Source organism: Dendropsophus ebraccatus, chromosome 2 (assembly GCF_027789765.1).
Source record: "Dendropsophus ebraccatus isolate aDenEbr1 chromosome 2, aDenEbr1.pat, whole genome shotgun sequence".
Taxonomy (NCBI): Eukaryota; Metazoa; Chordata; class Amphibia; order Anura; family Hylidae; genus Dendropsophus; species Dendropsophus ebraccatus.
The window spans coordinates 157,960,337-157,979,770 of NC_091455.1; the positions used below are offsets into that span (position 1 = coordinate 157,960,337).

Below are 19,434 nucleotides of genomic sequence, written 5' to 3' on the forward strand. Positions count from 1 at the left end.
GGGTGGGGTTTTGCAACTTGGTTCCATTAAAGTGAATGGAGCTTAATTGCACACCACACTGAACTGGAAGACAAGAGTGGTGCTGTCTCTGGAAGAAATTGGCCATGTTTTTCTAATGCTGGATAACTTCGGTCCAACAGAGAATGTAAATAATTAACCTCCTTATGACCGAGGTCATTGATGCTCGGATGTCAGGGCAAAATTAATGCAATGTTCCTTCTCGCCTTTTAAGAGCCATAGCGATTTTATTTTTCCACCTACAGGGCTGGTTGGGGTGTCATTTTTTGGGCCATGATTTCTACTTTTTATTGATATCATACTGGTGTAAGAGAAAAAGATTTCTAGTTTTTTATAAAAAAAATTCTAGTGTGTTTCTTTTTCACTTTTCATTTACGTTATTCACCATGCGGGAAAAATTGTTGCATTATTGTTGCATTTTAATAGATCAGATAATTCTGCATGCTGTGATATGTAATATGTTTATTTTTTATACATTTTTACATTTTACACATCTATGCAATGCTCTGATTGCATACACTGATGAATGCATTCCATAGCATAGCATTCATCATTCTTTTCGGCGATCTGTACAAAGAGTCTGCCTGGCAGCAGACTCTATGAACAGATCACTGATCCGCCAGGATGGAGGTAAGTGGCTTACCCCCACCTGCCGGTGCAAGTGATCCTGATCAGTCACTGACAGGCACTTGTCCTGTCACTGACCTACTTAAAGGCTGCGATTGCATCACGACATTTAAAGGGGTTAATGACAGGCAGCTGCAGGACCGTGGCTGCCCGTCATTCGCAGTTCTGAGGACTGTAATGTATGCAGGGCATTGAATCGCATTGAAACTGCTCTGCACACATTAAAACCCCATGTGCAGCAGGAACATATATAGCCGTATGGCTGAGGGGAAGGGGTTAAAGAATTCCCTATATAATGCATGTTATGTTTCTAGATTTGGTCTCTCCAAGAGAAATGTTACATATGCGCTTGAAGCAAAAAGAGGGGGGGGGGGGAAGCATCAACCCCCTACAGATCTATCTTTTTTTTTTAAAACTGTACCTTTCACTTAATGTTCAGTTGTCAAACAAAATATAAGAAATATAGGTATCAATGGAGAATTTTTTTTTTATTTTAGTAAGTATAAGTAAAGGCAAAGAGAAAAAAGGCACAGGCTACTCTTGTGATACAGGCTATGGATGAAAAGTCAGTGGTGTGCTCACCTGGTGGCCCCTTAGGCTAATAGCATATCACCCTGAATAGGGTATGAGTCTTGGAAGGACGTGGGACCTCAAGGCTGGGAAACAGGGGACTGCAAAGGCTTGAAGATACCTCAAACACGGGATGCTCCCATATAAGGGGCCCGTATAACAATCATGCACAATTGTTCTGAGGAAGGGAGAATGATCTCCAGAAAAAGGTTAACCTTCTGCCATCAGAAATAAAGTTCTGTTAATCTATTCATTCACCTGGATTATCGGCTTGGTTTTAGAGACAGCGCTGGTCTATGCTTATACCTCAATTTTTTCTTTTTTCTTATTTTGTCTTTAAGTTAGTAAGAGTATAAATGTTTAAAGCGGCAATTATCAAGCTTGTGGTTCAAATGATCAAAATATTATCAATTCCACTTTACTGACAAAAATAAATAATGGCATTCCCAATCAAACAGGGGCTGTCTTCCCTATAGAGAGTATTGCCCAGAGTGGATCCAATGGCTTTCTGCCATTTACAGGTGACTGCACACACTAGAAATATCATAAGACAACTGAGTGGGGCTATGTCTAACAACATATAAAACATATTCTAAAATGTACCTTTTCCAGGGCATTCCATGATTCAGAGGCATTTGCATCTTGAATGTCAATTAACTGCACATCCATCTGGATTTCGGAATTGCTCTCACAAGAAGGCTCTAAATAAGATACACATATGGAACACAATATTATTCTAAAAAGAAATTGATAAAAAGCAGCAGATACTTTTTTTTACGCAAGTGCATCATCTGACGTTTGTAAAAGGTGGTCTTATTTTTTGCAACACTAATTGTACTTTGCAGTGACACACTTAATTTTTCCATAAAATGTGCCGTGAAACCAAGACTAAAACTATTTGCGCCGTTAAATAGAGAAAAAATATATAAATTTTTTTCTGTGTTTCAGGTCTTCTTTGCCTTATGGTAAAACTGAAATGTTATCTATGTTCCCCCAAGTTAAAATGATTACAATTATTATAAAAAAAATTAATGTTTGCTCTATTCTGCCCTTATAATGCTTTTATTTTTCAGTTTATGGGGGTATAATTTTTTTGCATCATGTTCTGCACTTTTTATTGGTAGCTTGCTGGCGTACATGTGACTTTTTGATCACTTTTATTTAAATTTTTCGGATTTAATGTAAACAAAATCTGCATTGTGCAAGTTTGGCATTTTGGTGTTTTTTGATGCTTGCGCTTTTTACCTTGTGAGATCAGGAAGGTGATAATTTAATAGTTCACAGGATTCTGCATGCAGCAATAGCAATTTTTTTATTTATTAATAAAATAGGAAGAGGGCGCGATTAAAACTTTTATAAGATGGGATTTTTTTTATTAATAAAAAACCTTTTTATTAACCTCTAGACAGACATCAGTGATCAATCTGCAGCCTGTTACTAACCCCTTAAATGCCATGATCGTGGCGTTTAAGTCTAAGGGACGCAGGAGCAGATCCTGTCACATACCGTTCGGGACCCCTGCAGTGTGATTAAGGGGGTCCTGATAGTTTTCTCTGACTGCTGGAGGAGTTCTACGTATCTTTGTGTGGTCCGATTGGCAATATTCTCATAGAGCATGCTTCAGTCATCCAATGACTGCATGTAGAGATAAGCAAATTTACAGTACAAATAAAGCAAAGCATATTGTTAGCTCGATCATCTGCTTATCAGTCGGCTGCGTTTAAAGTCCAGGCAGCCCCACCCCAGGTGCCTGGAAAAGCTGGATCCAGTCCTGTGAGAAGTTTTCCAGGACTGGATCCAGCTTTTCCAGGCCCTGGGGTGGAGCAGCACAGAGCGGCATGGACTTCAAAAGTAGCAGGCTGATAAGCAGATTGCCAAGCTAAAGAAGTGCTTTCATCAGACATGTCAAAAGTTATTATGCACAGCAGGTCTCAGCAGTGAACAGAAGATATAAAGTAGGTCTATAAGAAAATATTGACTGAATGAGCAGACGGCTGGGGAGTGGATCGCAATCTCTTCTCAGCTATATCTGAACAACCACGCTTCTGGCTTCTATGAGGGGGGCGATCATCGCGTCCAGTTAATTAGCAATTCAAGTGCAGCTGTCAAAACAGACAGCTGCATTTAAATGCTATGTAAAGCCCATCGTTGCTGGTTTAGTGGACAATTCCCCCAGCGCGATGCGATCATAAAGGGGCGATCCATTGCATAGAGCTCAATGAGAGATAAGTATAGATATAATAGAAGTCCCCCAGGGGGACTTCTAATTAGTGTTTAAAATAAGAAAATAAAAATAAATAAAAGGTGTTTTCATTAATAAAAAATTCCATCATATAATAAATGTTTAAAGTGAAGAAACCCCCGCCCCTCCATGACATGACTCCATTAGAATCAATGGAACCCTATTATAGAGGGGCTAGGGTTTCCTCCCACTAAGGGTGGGTCAGCCCGCCCCTGTGCTTCAGCCTGGGCCTGGTGGTACAGTCACTTTAAGGAACAAACTGGATGTGTCCTTGAGTGGTTAAATGGGCTGAAAATGTGCTGGTTTTTCTAAGATCAATTAAAGGACAGATGCATTGTGCAATAGAACAAATGTCTGCAGCAAGTGAGTAACCATGAATAATTAAAAAAAATAATAATAAAGGTATTAGACACTGAAAATTAACATTATATCAATGTCAACATTTTAACTCTCATGTTTAATTTTCATTTCTTTATGTGCTTTATAAATAACAAACACTTAGTTCACATTAGCGTTTGACCATCCGGCACTATTCCGTCTACCTTCTCTGTTTTAGAGTAAGCAAAACGGAAACTGTCGGATCCGTTAAAATCCCCATAGGTTCCCATGATATATTAGTGTGCTCCGTTTGCCCTAATTGTGCTCTGTTTGCATGCAATCTGTTCAAGATCCGTTTTTTTGAACGGAAGAAAAAATAGTGTTTGCAGTATTTTTCTTTCCGCTTAAAAAAACGGATCACGAACGGAAAGTGCACTTCGGTTTTTTTTTTTACATTGTAGTCAATGAGGACGGATCTAAAACGGAAGGTATTTCCGTTCACATCCGTTTTTCATCCGTTTTTGCACTGAGCATGCGCAGAAGCAGCAAGAAACCAAAGAAGAAAAATAAACGGATAGAAAAACGGATGTTGACTGATGCAAACGGATGCAAACTGATGTACAAAAGTCTGTATTTTGGCTTAAAAAAACTAACGGACCATTAAAAAAAGATGAACATTTTGGAAACAGTTTGCATCAGTCTGCTCATCAGTTTATGCTCATCCGTTTAATTAATATAGACGGATCCGTTAGAAACAAAGAAAAACGCTAGTGTGGCTGAGCCCTAATAATACAAAGTCTATCTTAGTATCTCTAAGTGCAGGATAAAAAAGAAAACCGACATAAAACTTACCTTTGGCCGCTAGATTGTTTGGAGCATCAGAAAGAATTTCTTCATGTAACTCTTTAACTGATTTTGTATGAATCTCCAAAAAATCATGTATTGATGCTAAAGCCATATCTTTTACTGGTTGCACTACTTTTGTCAAGGCTTGAATATCTTCCTTTCTTACTTTCAGAAAAAGGGTTTCCATGTCTTGCATATTGGCCCGAAGTTGCTAACAAAAAAGAAATAAAGACACACTCTTCAGTTTCCAACATTCCATTGTACCAACTATTATATAGACCAGGAGTGGGGAACCTTTCCCATCTCGAGGGCCAATCGGGAATTAATAAAATCATTTGAGGGTTAGCGTGGGTTTGCAGCACCCAGGGCAAGGCAACGTATTGTTCCCCTAGTACCCCTGCTATTGTAGTTAACCCTCGGTGATGCCACTTGTACCTGATGTGAATCCTTAGTGATGCACCTGGTAGCTGTAGTTAATCCCTTACTGATGTCCCTGGTAGCTTAGTTAACCCCCAAGTCATGCCCCTTGTAGTCTAGTTAACCCCCACTGATGCCTCTGGTAGGCCTAGTTAACCCCCCAGTCATGTCCCTGGTAGCCTAATTAACCCCCCCCTAGTCATGTCTCTGGTAGCCTAGTTAACCCGTCCAGTCATGTCCCTGGTAGCCTAGTTAACACCCCCCCCCCCCAGTCATGTCCCTGGTAGCCTAGTTAATCCCCCTCCCAGTCATGTCCCTGGTAGCCTAGTTAACCCGTCCAGTCATGTCCCTGGTAGCCTAGTTAATCCCCCCCCCCAGTCATGTCCCTGGTAGGCTAGTTAACCGCCCTCCCCCCCCAGTCATGTCCCTGGTAGCCTAGTTACCCCCCCCCCCCCAGTCATGTCCCTGGTAGCTTAGTTAACCGCCACCCCCAGTCATGTCCCTGGTAGCCTAGTTACCCCCCCCCCCCAGTCATGTCCCTGTTAGCCTAGTTAATCCCCCCCAGTCATGTCCCTGGTAGCCTAGTTAACCCCCAGTGCCTGTCCCAAATAAAAAAGATAAACATCCCACTCACCTTTCCTCTGCTCCCACGCTGCCCAGGTCCTCTTCTCTCCCCTCTAGCCTGTGTGCGGCGCGCAATGAAATGAAGTCATCGCTCGTAGGAGAAGGAAGACGTGCGCCGCTCTGGTGGGGAAGGAGCCGGCACAGACAGCATCCTTCTGTGTCTGGCAGCTGTCACAGAGACAGAGACAGGAGGATCCTGTGTATGCCGGCTCCTGCCCCACCGGAGCGGCGCACAACACACGGGAGCTGCGGGCAGCATCGGGAGGCCTCAGGGTCCGAATGCGGCCCACGTGCCAGAGGTTCCCCACCCCTGATATAGACAATTACCTCAAACTAAAAAACACAGCTGAAAACAGGAAAAATATACAGGGGTCAATGTCACTAACTTTGATGGTCTAGGTTGAAGACATCCTGTTAGCATAGTTTTATCATTCACATAGACAAGCATTATATGGACAAGCATAATTTATGATAGTCAAGCATTATATGGGCACATTAATATGTCTGTATTATGGCTGCAAGTCTCTACCTAACCACAGATCAAATTACCTGAACTACTGCACCATAGGGATCTATGAAGTAGTCAGTTCCACTTTATTTCTTTTTACTCAATTCTGTTTATTTCATCCATTCAGGCCCAGACTAGGCCACTGGGGAGCCGGGGAAACCCCTGGTGCCCCCACCCTCTTTGCAGAGCCAGTTTTAGGAAGTGTGTACTAGCTGTCGTCTGACTGGGCCCTGGGTGATTTTACCCAGCCAGATGACAGCGAGTTCCAGGGCCCCCTGCTACAGGCAAATTCCTTTGATAGCTCTCCTTGGGCATTCAGTGGGCCCCAGCGGGCTCCTCTCCTTACCATAAAAGCTAGTGTCAGCATGTGCAGGAGGAGCAGGATGCTGCAGTTATGTCAGGAGCTCTGGCTGCTGACCTCACCAGCTGTCCCGCTCTGAAAGAAGTTGTGACAGCAGCAGGGTGTACACTGTATGTGTGAATGAATCTGCAGTGTGTGTATATAGTATGGGGGTGAAGAATGTATATATATAACATTTAAAGAGAAAAAGACATGTCATATAGAGAGACCAGCACTCCACCAATAAATGTAATAGACAAAATTGTAACTAGTATACAATAGTCAAAAAACACCACAAAAAATAAGGGGAATAAGTTTCCCAGGACTGAATCCAGCTTTTCCAGGCACACGGGATGGAGCAGCACAGAGTGGCATGGACTTAAAAAGCAGCAGGCTGATAAGCAGATTGCCGAACTAACAAAGCGCTTTGTTAAAGGGGTAGTGCAGTGTTCAACATTTATTCACTAAATAACACACATTAAAAAGTTATACAACTTTGTAATGTGTGTTATTGAAGTGAATGGCCCCCTTCCCTGTGATCCCCCACCCCGGAAGTGTGGTGCATTATACTCACCTAATAATCACTGTTGACCCCGGCTGCCATCTTGGGTCGAACACGTCATCTTCAGGAGGCCGGCCGGACCGCGACAGCCCTCTCTCATGCCGCCCCCCCCCCCCCTCCAGCGCGTCATCAGCTGCTCAGCCCCGATTGGCTGAGCATAACTATGCACAACCAATCGTGGCTGAGCAGCTGATGACGGGCTGAAGAAGGGCTGCATTAGGGAGGGCTGGAGCAGTCCGGCCGAATGGTAACTAGAATAATGTGGAAGGGTATTTGAGGCTCTTGGCTTTCGGTAACAAGTCGTTTTAAATATTCCATTTTCTATGGACACCATTACACCACAAACTCAAAACATTCATCGTCTAATTTACTAGTTAATTTTTATATTCATATTGTTATTTACATATTGGACAAAATCTCGAAATACTGATGTAGTACTGTACCAGGCGCCAAAAATCTACGTAGTCTACAAAACTAAACGAACATTTTACAAATTTTGAAAAAAGATTCATTTGTAAAGACCATCTTTTTCTCAAACATGGCTAAACGGGCGTACCCATCGCTGTTCCTTGTTTTGGGGCATGCCAGACAATATCAAACTGAAATGCACTGTTTTCTAAAATAAAAAACAATGCCAATAAAACTTTTTGTGCTCCATTTTGTTATCGAGCATAGCCGTCAGTTGCTCCATGTTTCTCACGTCTAGGATTCGGGCGCATAGGTCCTCCTTTGTTGGAGGGGCAGTGCGCTTCCAGTACTTAGCAAATAGGCCGTGAGGACATGGAGCAGCAGTTTTAGGACTATACGTCCTATCTTAAGAGAGGTTATATTAAATAGATAGAATACTGGATCTAGTGGGATGTCGACGCCTGAGACTTCTCTGAGCAGGCTTTTAACCATATGCCAATAAGGTGTGATGGATGGGCACGTCCAGTAAATATGCGGAAGGGTTCCCAAGGCCCGCTGGCATCTCCAGCAGATATTGGAGACTGTCGGGTTCATAGCATGTAAGACCTTTGGGGTGTAGTACCAAAAGAACATTATTTTATATTGGTTCTCCTTATATGTCACACATATAGAAGCCTGGCAGCTCTATCCCAGATTATCTTCCAGACAGTCACAGGTAGCTGTCTTCCAAAGAGATTTTCCCATTTATTCATGTATGGGTACCTAACTTCAGCGTCCGGCAAGGGTTGCGTAAGGATTCTATATATATATCAGAAATAAGGCCCTTGGTGGAGACCCCTGCTTTGCATAGCCGCTCAAAGTCTGTTGGGACTGATACTGTAGTGGAGGAGAATAGCGACATCATGTAGTGCTTGATCTGTAGGTGCTGGTACTGCGCTGTCTGAGGGAGGTGAAAATCAGAAGCTAAAATCGGAAAAGGTCGCAGAGTGCGGTCTGACCGATTCACAATGTCCGCAAAGCGGAATAATTCGTTGGCGTACCATTTGGCGTACCATTCCACTGTTGAGACTATCCGCGAATTTCGGATGAAATAAGAATGAGGTCATTGGAGAGTGCTGGGATGCTAGGGGAAATTTGCTCATACAGATATTCCAGATCCGTTTAGTGTGGGCGATAGGACCTAGGACAGGCCCTGGAAGGGTAGTGTCGGAGGTGGACCATAATAGAGAATTAGGGTGTGTAGGGGCGATCCAAAGCTTCTCAATGATCATCCATTTTGAATAGGCTCGCAGTGCTGATCACGGCAGGATGTGGCGCAGGTGTGCCGCCCAGTAATAGCAAAGCACGTCAGGTAAAGCAAGACCCCCCCCCCCAACATTTGGGAGCCTGCAGAATATTTTTAGCTATTCTGTGGTGCCTACGAGCCCAAACGAAGCGGAGAATAGTAGCTTGTACGGATTTAAGCGCACTGAGAGGGACCTGGACCGGCAAAGTCTCGAAGTAGTAGACCAATTTGGGGAGCAGTGTTATCTTAACTGCTGGTATTCTCCCTAATAAGGATAAGGGTAATGTGTGCTATTTATCCATTAAAATCCGTATCTCCGAGAAAAGCTTGGGGAAGTTGTGGGTGTATAGCGACGAATAGGAATGAGGTATTTGGATCCCTAGATATTTAAGGGAATGATCCTTCCAGTTATATTTATAATTGGATTTCAAGCTAGCTAATAGGGGTTCCGGCAAATTAATGGGTAAGGCTTCTGTCTTAAGTGTGTTGATTTTGTACCCCGAAAGATGGCCAAAGCGGGTTAGAAGGCTATGTAGATTGAGCAAGGAGATATGTGGTTGCGTGAGCAAAAGTAAAACGTCATCTGCAAATAAGGAGAAATTAAAGTCAACACCCCTGATTCGGATGCCGTGGATTTCTGGGTGCTGTCGCACCGCTGCCGCCAGGGATTCGATGCATAATACAAATATGAGGGGTGATAATGGGAAACCTTGCCTTGTGCCATTATGTATGGGGATAAGGTTGGATAGTGTATGAGGGAACTTAATAGTCTCAGTCGGAGAAGAATAAAGGTCCCTGATCACTGTGAGGAAAGCCCCCCCCTATGCCGAACGTTTCCAACACCCTGAGCATGAACGGCCACCCCATGCGATCAAAGGCCTTTTCCGCGACAAGACTCAACAATAATGCCGAGCCTCTCTCCTTGTTCACTGTATCAACTAGATCAATCACGCATCTAGTATTATCCCCCCCCTGACGGCAGGGAACGAAACCTACTTGATCTTTGTCAATAAATTGAGGAAGCCATAGGGACAATCGCATAGCAAGTATTTTAGTGAATAATTTTAAATCGGCATTAAGGAGTGCAATAGGACGGTAGCTTCCGCAGTCTAGGGGGTCCTTCCCTGGTTTGGGGATTAATGTGATAAAGGCATGCGACATAGTTGTTGGGATAGGTTCTCCCTGTAAAAACGAGTTAAATACCTTAAGGAAGTGGGGTATAAGTAGGGGGGCAAAAGACTTGTAGTATAGATAGGTTAGCCCATCTGGGCCGGGGGACTTACCATTGGGTAAGTCTTTCAAAATATCCCCTAGTTCCTCGACCATGATCTCTGCATTTAATGGCTCTCGGGCCTCTGCGGGCAACTTGGGGAGTTTACAAGTAGTAATTGCGTACGGTCTTGTGGAGTTTACAAGTAGTAATTTCGTACGGTCAGCCGGAGTCCTCGGTAACACGTCCGGGAGGTTATAGAGATGAGCAAAGTATTCCCTGAAGGCCTCTGCAATAGCAGTAGGGTCATGTATCAGAGTACCGTTTTGTCCTCTCATAGTATGTGGTGTTTGCTGCTCTGCTTGGTCCCTTAATTGTTTAGCTAGGAGAGTGTGCGCCTTGTTACCTCTCTCTGATATCTCTGTTTGGTATATAGTAAGAGTTTTTCAACTTTGTGTAATGTTAAGCTTTTTACTTTGGCTCTAACACTCATAACCTTCCATAACAGTGCCACCGAAGGGGATGCAACCAGTTTGGTTTCTAGGGACCGTAACTGAGCAGAAAACTTGTCAATCATGTAGTTCCTATCTTTTTTTAATTTAGCACTCAGGGATACACAATGGCCTCTTATCACCGCTTTGTGGGCCTCCCAAAGTACCACCGGAAACCCCACTGAGCCCGTATTGACCGTGAAGTATTTGGGGAGAAATAGCATTAAAGTCACCTCCTAGAATCAGGGTAGAGGGGGCAATCAGGAGATTTTGAGCAGTAGTCTACGTATTCCCACGTATTTGGTGGGAATTAGGAACATATGTGTTACATATAGTAATGGGAAGGCCCCTGTAAGTGCCTTGGAGGATAATGTATCTCCCTCCAGCATCTAGCATCGAGGAGTGGATTTTGATCGGGCACGTACGGGATATAAGGATCGCTACTCCTGCCCGTTTGCCGTCACAGGGGGCAGAGTATGAGATAGGGTATTTGTGTTTAGAAAAGTTAAAATTTCCAGTAGCATCGAAGTGGGTTTCTTGGAGAAACACCATCTCCGCACCTGCTTTGGTAAATGCCGTTAGAGCGAGTCTACGTTTAGTATTAGAGTTGAGGCCATGGATATTCAATGATAGTAATCTAACCATCGTGAGTCAGTGCAGTAGGGGGAGCCCCCTAGTGATAAAGTATAGATCTACTCACCAGCCCCAAGGAGAGCAGTTAATCCAGTAGGGGAGACGGGTCACACAGAAGGGGGGGAAACACGAAGGGCAACACAGACAAAAAACGCTACTAAGAAGGAAGGGTAGAGATGAAACAAATTAATACAAGAACAATCAAAACAATATCCAAATAGACAATACCAAGAGACAACTAGGACGTCGTAAGGGTGCCCCAGGAAACCTTGGGTTGGGGCAACAGTATAATGATATGTAATTGAGGTTCCTTTTAAAAGGAGCCCTGAGTCTACGTCCGCTCGGAAAAAAAAAAATCAGGGGAGTCCAATATCCACCCCAGAAAGTGAGGAGGTGCACTAGCCCTCCGGAGAGTAGGGCAACTAAATATAACAGAGAGTGAACGTTAAATCAACTGAAGAGCTCAACATGCTCAACCGCCACTGAGCTTATAACCTATATCATGGCACAAAGATGTCGTGCCAGGCACAATTCTTAAACTGTTCCCACTCAGTTTCAACCAGCATGTTGTATACATCCCATTATTAGAGGACCTAAGTTACAAAAATATTTTGGTAAATTAGCCTCCTGGTGATGAGAGAGGTAGAAAGCTCAATCGGTGGGCTGGAGAGGGGTTAGGGGGGTATAGGAAAAGAGGGGGGGGGAGGGAAGAAGGGGGAAAAGAAGGGGGAGAGTATGTGGGGGAAGGAAAGGAAAAGGGGAGGGGACCATGGGTAAGCATAGTGTGACCAAAACATCAATAACCCCTCTATCAGACGATAGGCAAGAGTCTTGTCAGAACTCAGGGGCAGTGGGTTGCAGTGTCTCGAATTCAGGTTGGGGAGGCCCCGGCAGAGCTTCTAGGTGGGGTATGCTTCCGTTTTTGGGAGTCCCCGGGGAGACGGTCAGGGGGGAAAGTCCACGGTGGTAGAGGCAGTTCCCAGTCGGTGAGATACGGGTGCGGGATTTCAAGAGTAGCACAAAAATCGTCCATGTCGGCATATGTTGACAGCGTAGCCGATTGCCCATTTCTTCGGGCTATTAGTGCGAAAGGAAATCCCCACCTGTAAGGGATATTCTGGTCCTTCAGTATAGTCAGCAATGGTTTCAGGTGGCGCCGTTTTTGCAAAGTCAGCCAGGAGAGATCTGCGAAGAGCTGAACTGGAGTGCCATTGTGAACTACCGCATTTGACTGCCCAGCTTTGAACATAACCAGCTCTTTGGTAGCATAGTCTGTTACACAACAGATAACATCCCGGGGTTGTGTATTGGTACTTCTTGGTCGCAGGGCTCTATGGGCTCTGTCTAACTGGAGCAGAGTATTGGCCGGGCGCTCTAACACAGAGTTAAACAAAGACTGAAGGACTACTTTAAGGTCTTCTGAACAGTCCTCTGGGAGGCCCCGTATTCTGATATTATGCCTGCGGCCTCTATTATCTGGGTCTTCCAGATGCCTAGTAGTCTCTTGGAGGTGTTTGGTAGTCAAAGTGGCATGTTTTTGGAGAATAAAGAGATCTTTTCTGGTGTCAGTGTGGTCCTGCTCCAAGGAGTCCACTCGGTCAGTCACTTGTTTAAGGTCTTTACGGAGATGAGCAATTTCCGCTCGGCAGGTTTCTTTCACCTCAGATACTAATACCTGAAAATCTGCTTTAGTAGGCAGTGCTTGGAGAAGTTTATGCCATTCTGATGGATCTGGCGCCACCAGTGTTTGGTCAGCTGTGTCCTCTACCACTGACTCTGTAGAAGAGCGCCAGTCTTTGCGTTGCGCCAATAAAGTACCATAGCACCATAATCCTCATCACGTGAAGAATGCCATTCAGCCAGCCTTTGTGAGGACCCTGCTGGGCCTTTTTTTGTGGAAGAGGCAGAGCGGATGCTTTTAAAGGGCGTGATGCCACATTGGGTGTCAGAGTCAGCTGCAGAGGGGTTTGGAGGTGCACCCTTTGTAGTACGTGCTAGCAGCGCAGAATTATTTCCTCGGTAGAGGGGGGTGAAACAGTATTCAGTCTCTGTGGAAGCTGAGTAGTCTATATGGTAGTAAAGAACTGATGCAGAGTCCTCTGTGTAAGTTGATGGGTGGCAATATTAGCTATAGTGTGCCCCGAAAGGTCCCCGTCCCTGAGAGGGGGTTCAATTTGGAGGTCTAGTGGCTCCAGCGCTTTGCTTATGTTTCCTTAAGGGCTCTGGTAGCTTCCAATGAGGCACTGTGCCGTAGGGTATCACTCACCCCTCTGGATCGCAGTGTCCTTATATTCAGCAGCCAGGGAGCAGGTATATGAGAGAAGCTGTAGGGGCAGAGGTGGGCTGCCGTATTGTATGTGCAGCTTTCTGTATACTGTGGTGCGTCTCTGCCCGAGGGTAAAAGATGGCGGCGATCACGTGGTGTGTGGGAGGAAAGCCGATGTCCGGGCTCGGCCGGGGCTGCCACTAGTCGAGAAGGGGGGGGGCTCGGTTCTCCCGGTCACCAGCGACGCGGTGCCACAGGATCTGTGTGCCTCAATAGCCCGGGTAGAGGTGTTTCAGGCCGCTTGTACACAGTTCTGTGCAGTCCCCAGGGCGGGCAAGATGGCGGCGGCCACGTGGGGATCCGGCTATTACGTGCTGACCGCGGCTGTAGCAGGTGAGTGCAGGGGTGGCGTGGGGACCCTCCGGGGCTTGGTTGGGGTACAGTGAGCCTACCGGTGTTTGAGTCTGGGAGGGTAGTCGTCCGTCCGTCCTGTCCAAGATGGCGCCGGTCTCTCTGCAGGAGCAGAACGCTTGCTGTTACTCTCTCCGGGAATGCTCTTTGATGTCTGTGGGAGGTATCCGGTGTTTAAGGATGTGGTCAGCGGGTGAGTGGGATGGCTGGGGACAGTAGTTTGCAAATGTAGCCGGCGGTGGGTGAGCGGAGCTCTTTGCTCATTCGGCCATCTTCTCCAGCGGTTAGACACGCCCCGTATCTGACAGATATCTGACACATTTTTGCAGCTAAAGCCAAGAATGGACTATAAACAGGGAACAGGTCATAAAGGAAAGACTGAGATTGCTCTTTTTTTCAAATCCAATTCTGGTTTTGGCTGCAAAAATCTGGCAGATATAAACGGACCCTTATATGCACTTATTTATTTATAAAACACACAACAGCCTGCTCAACTTATGCTGCATTTACACGGAACGATTATCTTGCGAATTTGCACTATAACAATCGAATTCGAACGATAATCGTACGTGTAAACGCAACGAACGATCGAACGACGAGCGAGAAATCATTCATTTTGATCTTTAAACATGTTCTTAAATCGTCGTTCGCAAAAAAATCGCAGATTGTTCCGTGTAAACAGTCGTTCACCTATTTTACCTATGTGCGAGATAGGCTTAAGCGATCGCAACACGAATTTGCTGTACGATATATCGTTCCATCTAAACGCTGATCGTTATGAAAAAAAAATTGTTACTTCAAAATCATTAATCGTACGATCGGGCGAATTATCGCTCCGTGTAAACGTAGCAATACGCAATCCAATCCAGCCGGGTGCTGGTGTTTATTTACCCTGATGATGTGCTCTGCAGATGAAGTTCTGAATCCACTGCAGTAATAAGTGAGGCTGCGGTAGGTTCAAGAACATCAACAGCAGAGCAAGGAGAGTGTGTGTCATCAGGAAAGTAAACAATAATACATTATAATTATTGCTCACATTCAATAATTCAGCATTTGAATGCTGTATCCATGTTTTCCTGAACTTCATAAGGTTTCATACAACTTCTTCAGCCACCTGTATTCAAATGCCAATCAGACTCAAGCATGCTGAACGATCGGACTCGAGCATGCTGAACGATCGGACTCGAGCATGCTGAACGATCGGACTCGAGCATGCTGAATGATTGAACTCGAGCATGCCAGAGTTGCACTCATTTAGGATAATAAATGTATCAGATGTTAAATCTGAATAAAAGGGTTATACTTCCAGTTGACGACTGATTAATTTAGTTATGACAAATCTTTGCAAAAGTATCACACATAAATATTTCCTGTCATTTAATATCTAAAACATTTTAATTATATTTTAATATGCTTAGCATGATAACAAATACAGGTAATTAGGCTCGGTAAATAAAATAAAAAAGATAACTACTTCTAATCAATGCTTGTATAACAAGAATACAGTGGTAGTGCATATATTTGCCTAAAACACTTCAAATAAATATTGACAGAAGACTTCCTAATGCATTTACAAGCGTCTCATTTGAAACAGAAGTGTGCATAGAAGAACATTTCGTATGATAATAATTAATCTGTTGTCTTTGTAAACAAACAGAACATAAGTCCATTGGCAAACATTTGGAAAGCTTACAGCAAGCATGGAATACATGTAATACAACTAATTAAGTGGCATGGCTATTTCATTAATTCAGATACAACAATTCGACTAAACTTGGTGTAAAATCTTTGTTTTGCAGCAACTTTAGCTGAGATCAGAGGTTTCTACCATTTCATGCTGGATTCCTGGGGAGACTGAACTTTTAATCCTGTGTAAGGCTGGGTTCTCGCTACGTTTTTGCAATTAATTTTTTTTTCATCAATTTTTTGCAAAAAAACGGATGCGTGTGTACATCCGTTTTTTTTCTACTGAATTCCATTATGAAAAAAAAAACAAACGGATTTATAAACATAAAGTCAGCTATGTTTTTGTGTACAAAAAAAAAACACATGCGTTTTGATCAGGTTTTTTTTTTTTTTTTTTTTAATAATGGAAGTCAATGGAAAAATGGATCAAAACGTACGACCTGCAGTTATAGGCTCTGTTTTGGGTTTTTTTTGGAACAAAGGCTGCAAAAGAAGTAAATGGGCGACATAAGGATGCACCATATTGTGTATCCTCCATTTTTTACTAATGAATTGCCCTAGCAGGTTTCACCCTGTGGTCATTTATTACCCCTATCCATTTTTGCTGATCCACAAAAACAAATGCTTTCATGATGGTTTCTCCAGGATATCAGTGATCCAGACTTTTTTAGGTCCCAGAAAAAATTGAGTGTGTGGATGAGGCCAAGTCAAGTCGATCTCAGATCCTTGTCTTATTATTGGGTCAAGGTACAGGAAAAGCTTAAAAGGGGTGGTGTCATGAAAGAAAGAATGTAAAACCATATGTTTACCATATATATTTGTAAAGGAGAACAAATGTGCTGTTTTAGGAAAGTGGCTTACATCACTGTACTGCTTTTCTCTGCCATTTATCTATTCACTTCCTGGTTTCCTCTCTGAATTGTGACCCCGGTCTGTGCTACATTTTGTAACCATTAGGTGTACATCAGATTGACACAAAAATGCAAGCTTCTAAATCAAGGTGTTCTTCTTCTTTTACACCAAATATGGACTGACCTAGAAACTGCATACTATGCATTTGGGTAGCACCTGCTTTTATCATTAAAATCAGGTTTATTATTATTATAGGGTCCTTTTACACACACAGGTATCTGACAGATTATTAAAGCCAAAACCAGGAACAGACTATAGACAGAGAACAGATCATAAAGAGAAGACTGAGATTTCTCCTTTTTTCAAATCAATTCCTGGCTTTGGGTGGGTTCACATTGAGGAATCTACGTGGAGAACTCTGCCAACTCTGCTTATCTTCACAGAATAGAAACGTGTTTCCATGTGTGCATGGCTGCTGGAAGTGCAATCAGGCAGCATTGGGATGGGCTGCAGAGTATCAGCCATACAACTCTGTGGGCATGCGCTGCCAGCGACTGGGGGGTGGTTTGGATGCACTGCAGTTTGACACATTCAGCTCTGCTGTGTAGAATACATACTGGAGGGGGGGATGCCTACACATATAAGATTACCCCATGTGTCCTTTCACAGGCAAGAAAAAACTCCTCAAGTTCACTGCAAACTTATCATCCCTAGTGTGTTTATTTCCACAAAAATGTACACATATTTTTAGCAGTATACTGTACACGCTCTTCCACTAACTATTTTCTGCCAAATAGAAAAATAAGGTTCTTACAATGCCCTCCTAGATGCTTATAGGCAGGGGATCTCCTTGGATGGCAGCCAAATAAAATAGAACATTCCAATAAAAAATGTATTTATTATTCTAGAGCTTTTGCAAATCTATGTACAAGCTGATAAATATTTGAAGACCTGTAAAACGTGATGTTTTACTCACCTGCACTGTACGTCCAGCATTGATATGCTCCCTGTCCAACTGATCCCATGATTTACACCTTCGATACTAAAATGGAAAAAAATAATAAGGCAAGCTTACCCAAAGGGTTAACTGAATAAGAGGCATACATGCTAACACATTTGAATAAACAAAAATATTGTTTATTTCACTGCTTCTTGCCTAAAACATGGTCATCTTGTCTGAACTGTTACAAAGGAGCACTATAGGTTTTCTCTGTGGAAGGGACCTTGACAGAAATGAACTACCAACTGACTTAAGTAAAACTATTGTGGTAATGCCCAGTATAATGTGCACAGGTCACTATACATACAGGAGGAGGTAATGGCCATGAAATGATAAAATCCTGTTGTTATCTGCCTTCATAAAAGTGTTAACCATGTCCTGTTATGATAATGAGATGATTTAAGACCCTATGCCCAAGGTACACAACACACATGGAAACGTGATGGGAAAAAAATACATATTACGAAAAAAATATATTTACAAGAAAAAAAATTAAAGATTTGATAACTTTTCAGGACTAATGGTGGTCTTACACGGAACGATTATCGTTTGAATTTTCGCGATAACGATTGCATTTGAGCGATAATCGTTCCGTGTAAACATAGCGAACAATCAAATGATGAGCGAGAAATCGTTAGTTTTGATCTTTCAACATGTTCTTATCTGATCGTTATAAAAAAAGCATTGTTCATCAAAATCAATTCAAAATCGTGCAATCGGGCGAAATATTGCTCCGTGTTGCTCCGTGTAAAAGTACCATAAGCCATAAATGGTCTTAAGAACCAGAGCCAATCTCCGGTCCTCCCACCTGTTGTATAATCAGGCTCTGCCTCTTCCAGCTGTCAATTATTCCGGAGGAAGGGCGGTCTGAAGTGGCCGGAGGACCGAAGAGCCAGATGCCCGATCACAAGCAGCGTGGCTGGTAAGTATAGACAGCTTGTTACAGCATATACATATCCATGCTGTCAGTTTCCCTTTATCGTTCTCAGACGCAAAAACCCTGTTTACACAGGACAATGTGTGGCCGATAAAGATATATTTTAAAGCAGGTTCCAAACAGACGATCAGCTGGTAATTGGGCTTCGGCTGATCGCTGTCACTTTCAAACAGGCTAATTATAATTAAAAAGGCCTTTAGGGTCCATTTACACAGAAAGATTATCTGACAGATAATCTGCCAAAGATTTGAAGCCAAAGCCAGAAAAAAACTATAAACAGAGATCAGGTCATAAAGGAAAGATTGAGATTTCTCCTCTTTTCAAATCCATTCCTGTCTTTGGCTTCAAATCTTTGGCACATAATCTGTCAGATAATCTTTCCGTGTAAATGGACCCTTAGAGATGTGTAGTCCCTTTTGTGGTGTGGTCAGATCCCACCCAATGTAAAAAATTATCTTGGTGGCATTTGAAGAGGACCTATCAGTTCTGACAAAAACACACAACACTACAGTGGATGAAATTACAGAGTAAGACTTTTTTCAAATTGTCATTAGCAAATCTTATTTCCCTCAGTATTCACACGGAAACAAGTTTTACTTTCATGTTAGTATGGAGAGATCATAATCTGGTAATTCTCTTCATCTCTGGAAGGAACAAACTGAGGAGCTGATTCTATATGGTATCTGAATGGCCTTGGGCTCAGATCTGGCAAGGATTCTGGATGAGCAAATAAGTTCGCCTGTTTTCATTTTATGGAGTTGCTGGTTCACAAAATGCAATAGGAGAAACTATTCACATACAGCTGCTTCTAAGGGGTTAATCTGATAAAGGGCACATTTGCTTGTAAAGGTCACTACATACACAGAGCCAGCCTGCAGCACCCACACCATAAAGAAAGCTGTAACAGATTTCACCTCTTTCTACTGCCGCTAGTCTCATCCACCTGCTACATGAAACAAAGGAATCCTTCTTACTTTTTACATTGCTGCTCATATACTGTATTAACATTAGCATGATGTACAGAAGCAGCACAGATCTGTCCTCTGTTTACCTGCAAACATACATACTATATAAGAGAGAAAATGCTTAAATTGTCCTAATTCTATATATTTGAGGCAGTTTTTATATTTTAGGGTTCAGGGAAGAAAAAGAGCGCTGCACCTCACACCTATGGCTGATACTA

The 19,434-nt window shown here is 43.2% G+C and overlaps 1 protein-coding gene across 3 annotated transcripts in view; it reads right to left on the reverse strand.

The window, feature by feature from the left end:
• Nucleotides 1-19,434, reverse strand: part of STX17 (syntaxin 17) — a 49,595-nt gene that overhangs the window by 8,093 nt on the left and 22,068 nt on the right. For all 3 annotated transcript variants that reach the window (XM_069960382.1, XM_069960383.1, XM_069960381.1), the window contains exons 3-5: nt 17,291-17,356; nt 4,628-4,832; nt 1,819-1,916 (exon numbers count right to left, since the gene is read on the reverse strand). In XM_069960382.1, the coding sequence (XP_069816483.1) occupies nt 1,819-1,916; nt 4,628-4,832; nt 17,291-17,356 (369 nt within the window). The remainder of the gene's footprint in view (nt 1-1,818; nt 1,917-4,627; nt 4,833-17,290; nt 17,357-19,434) is intronic.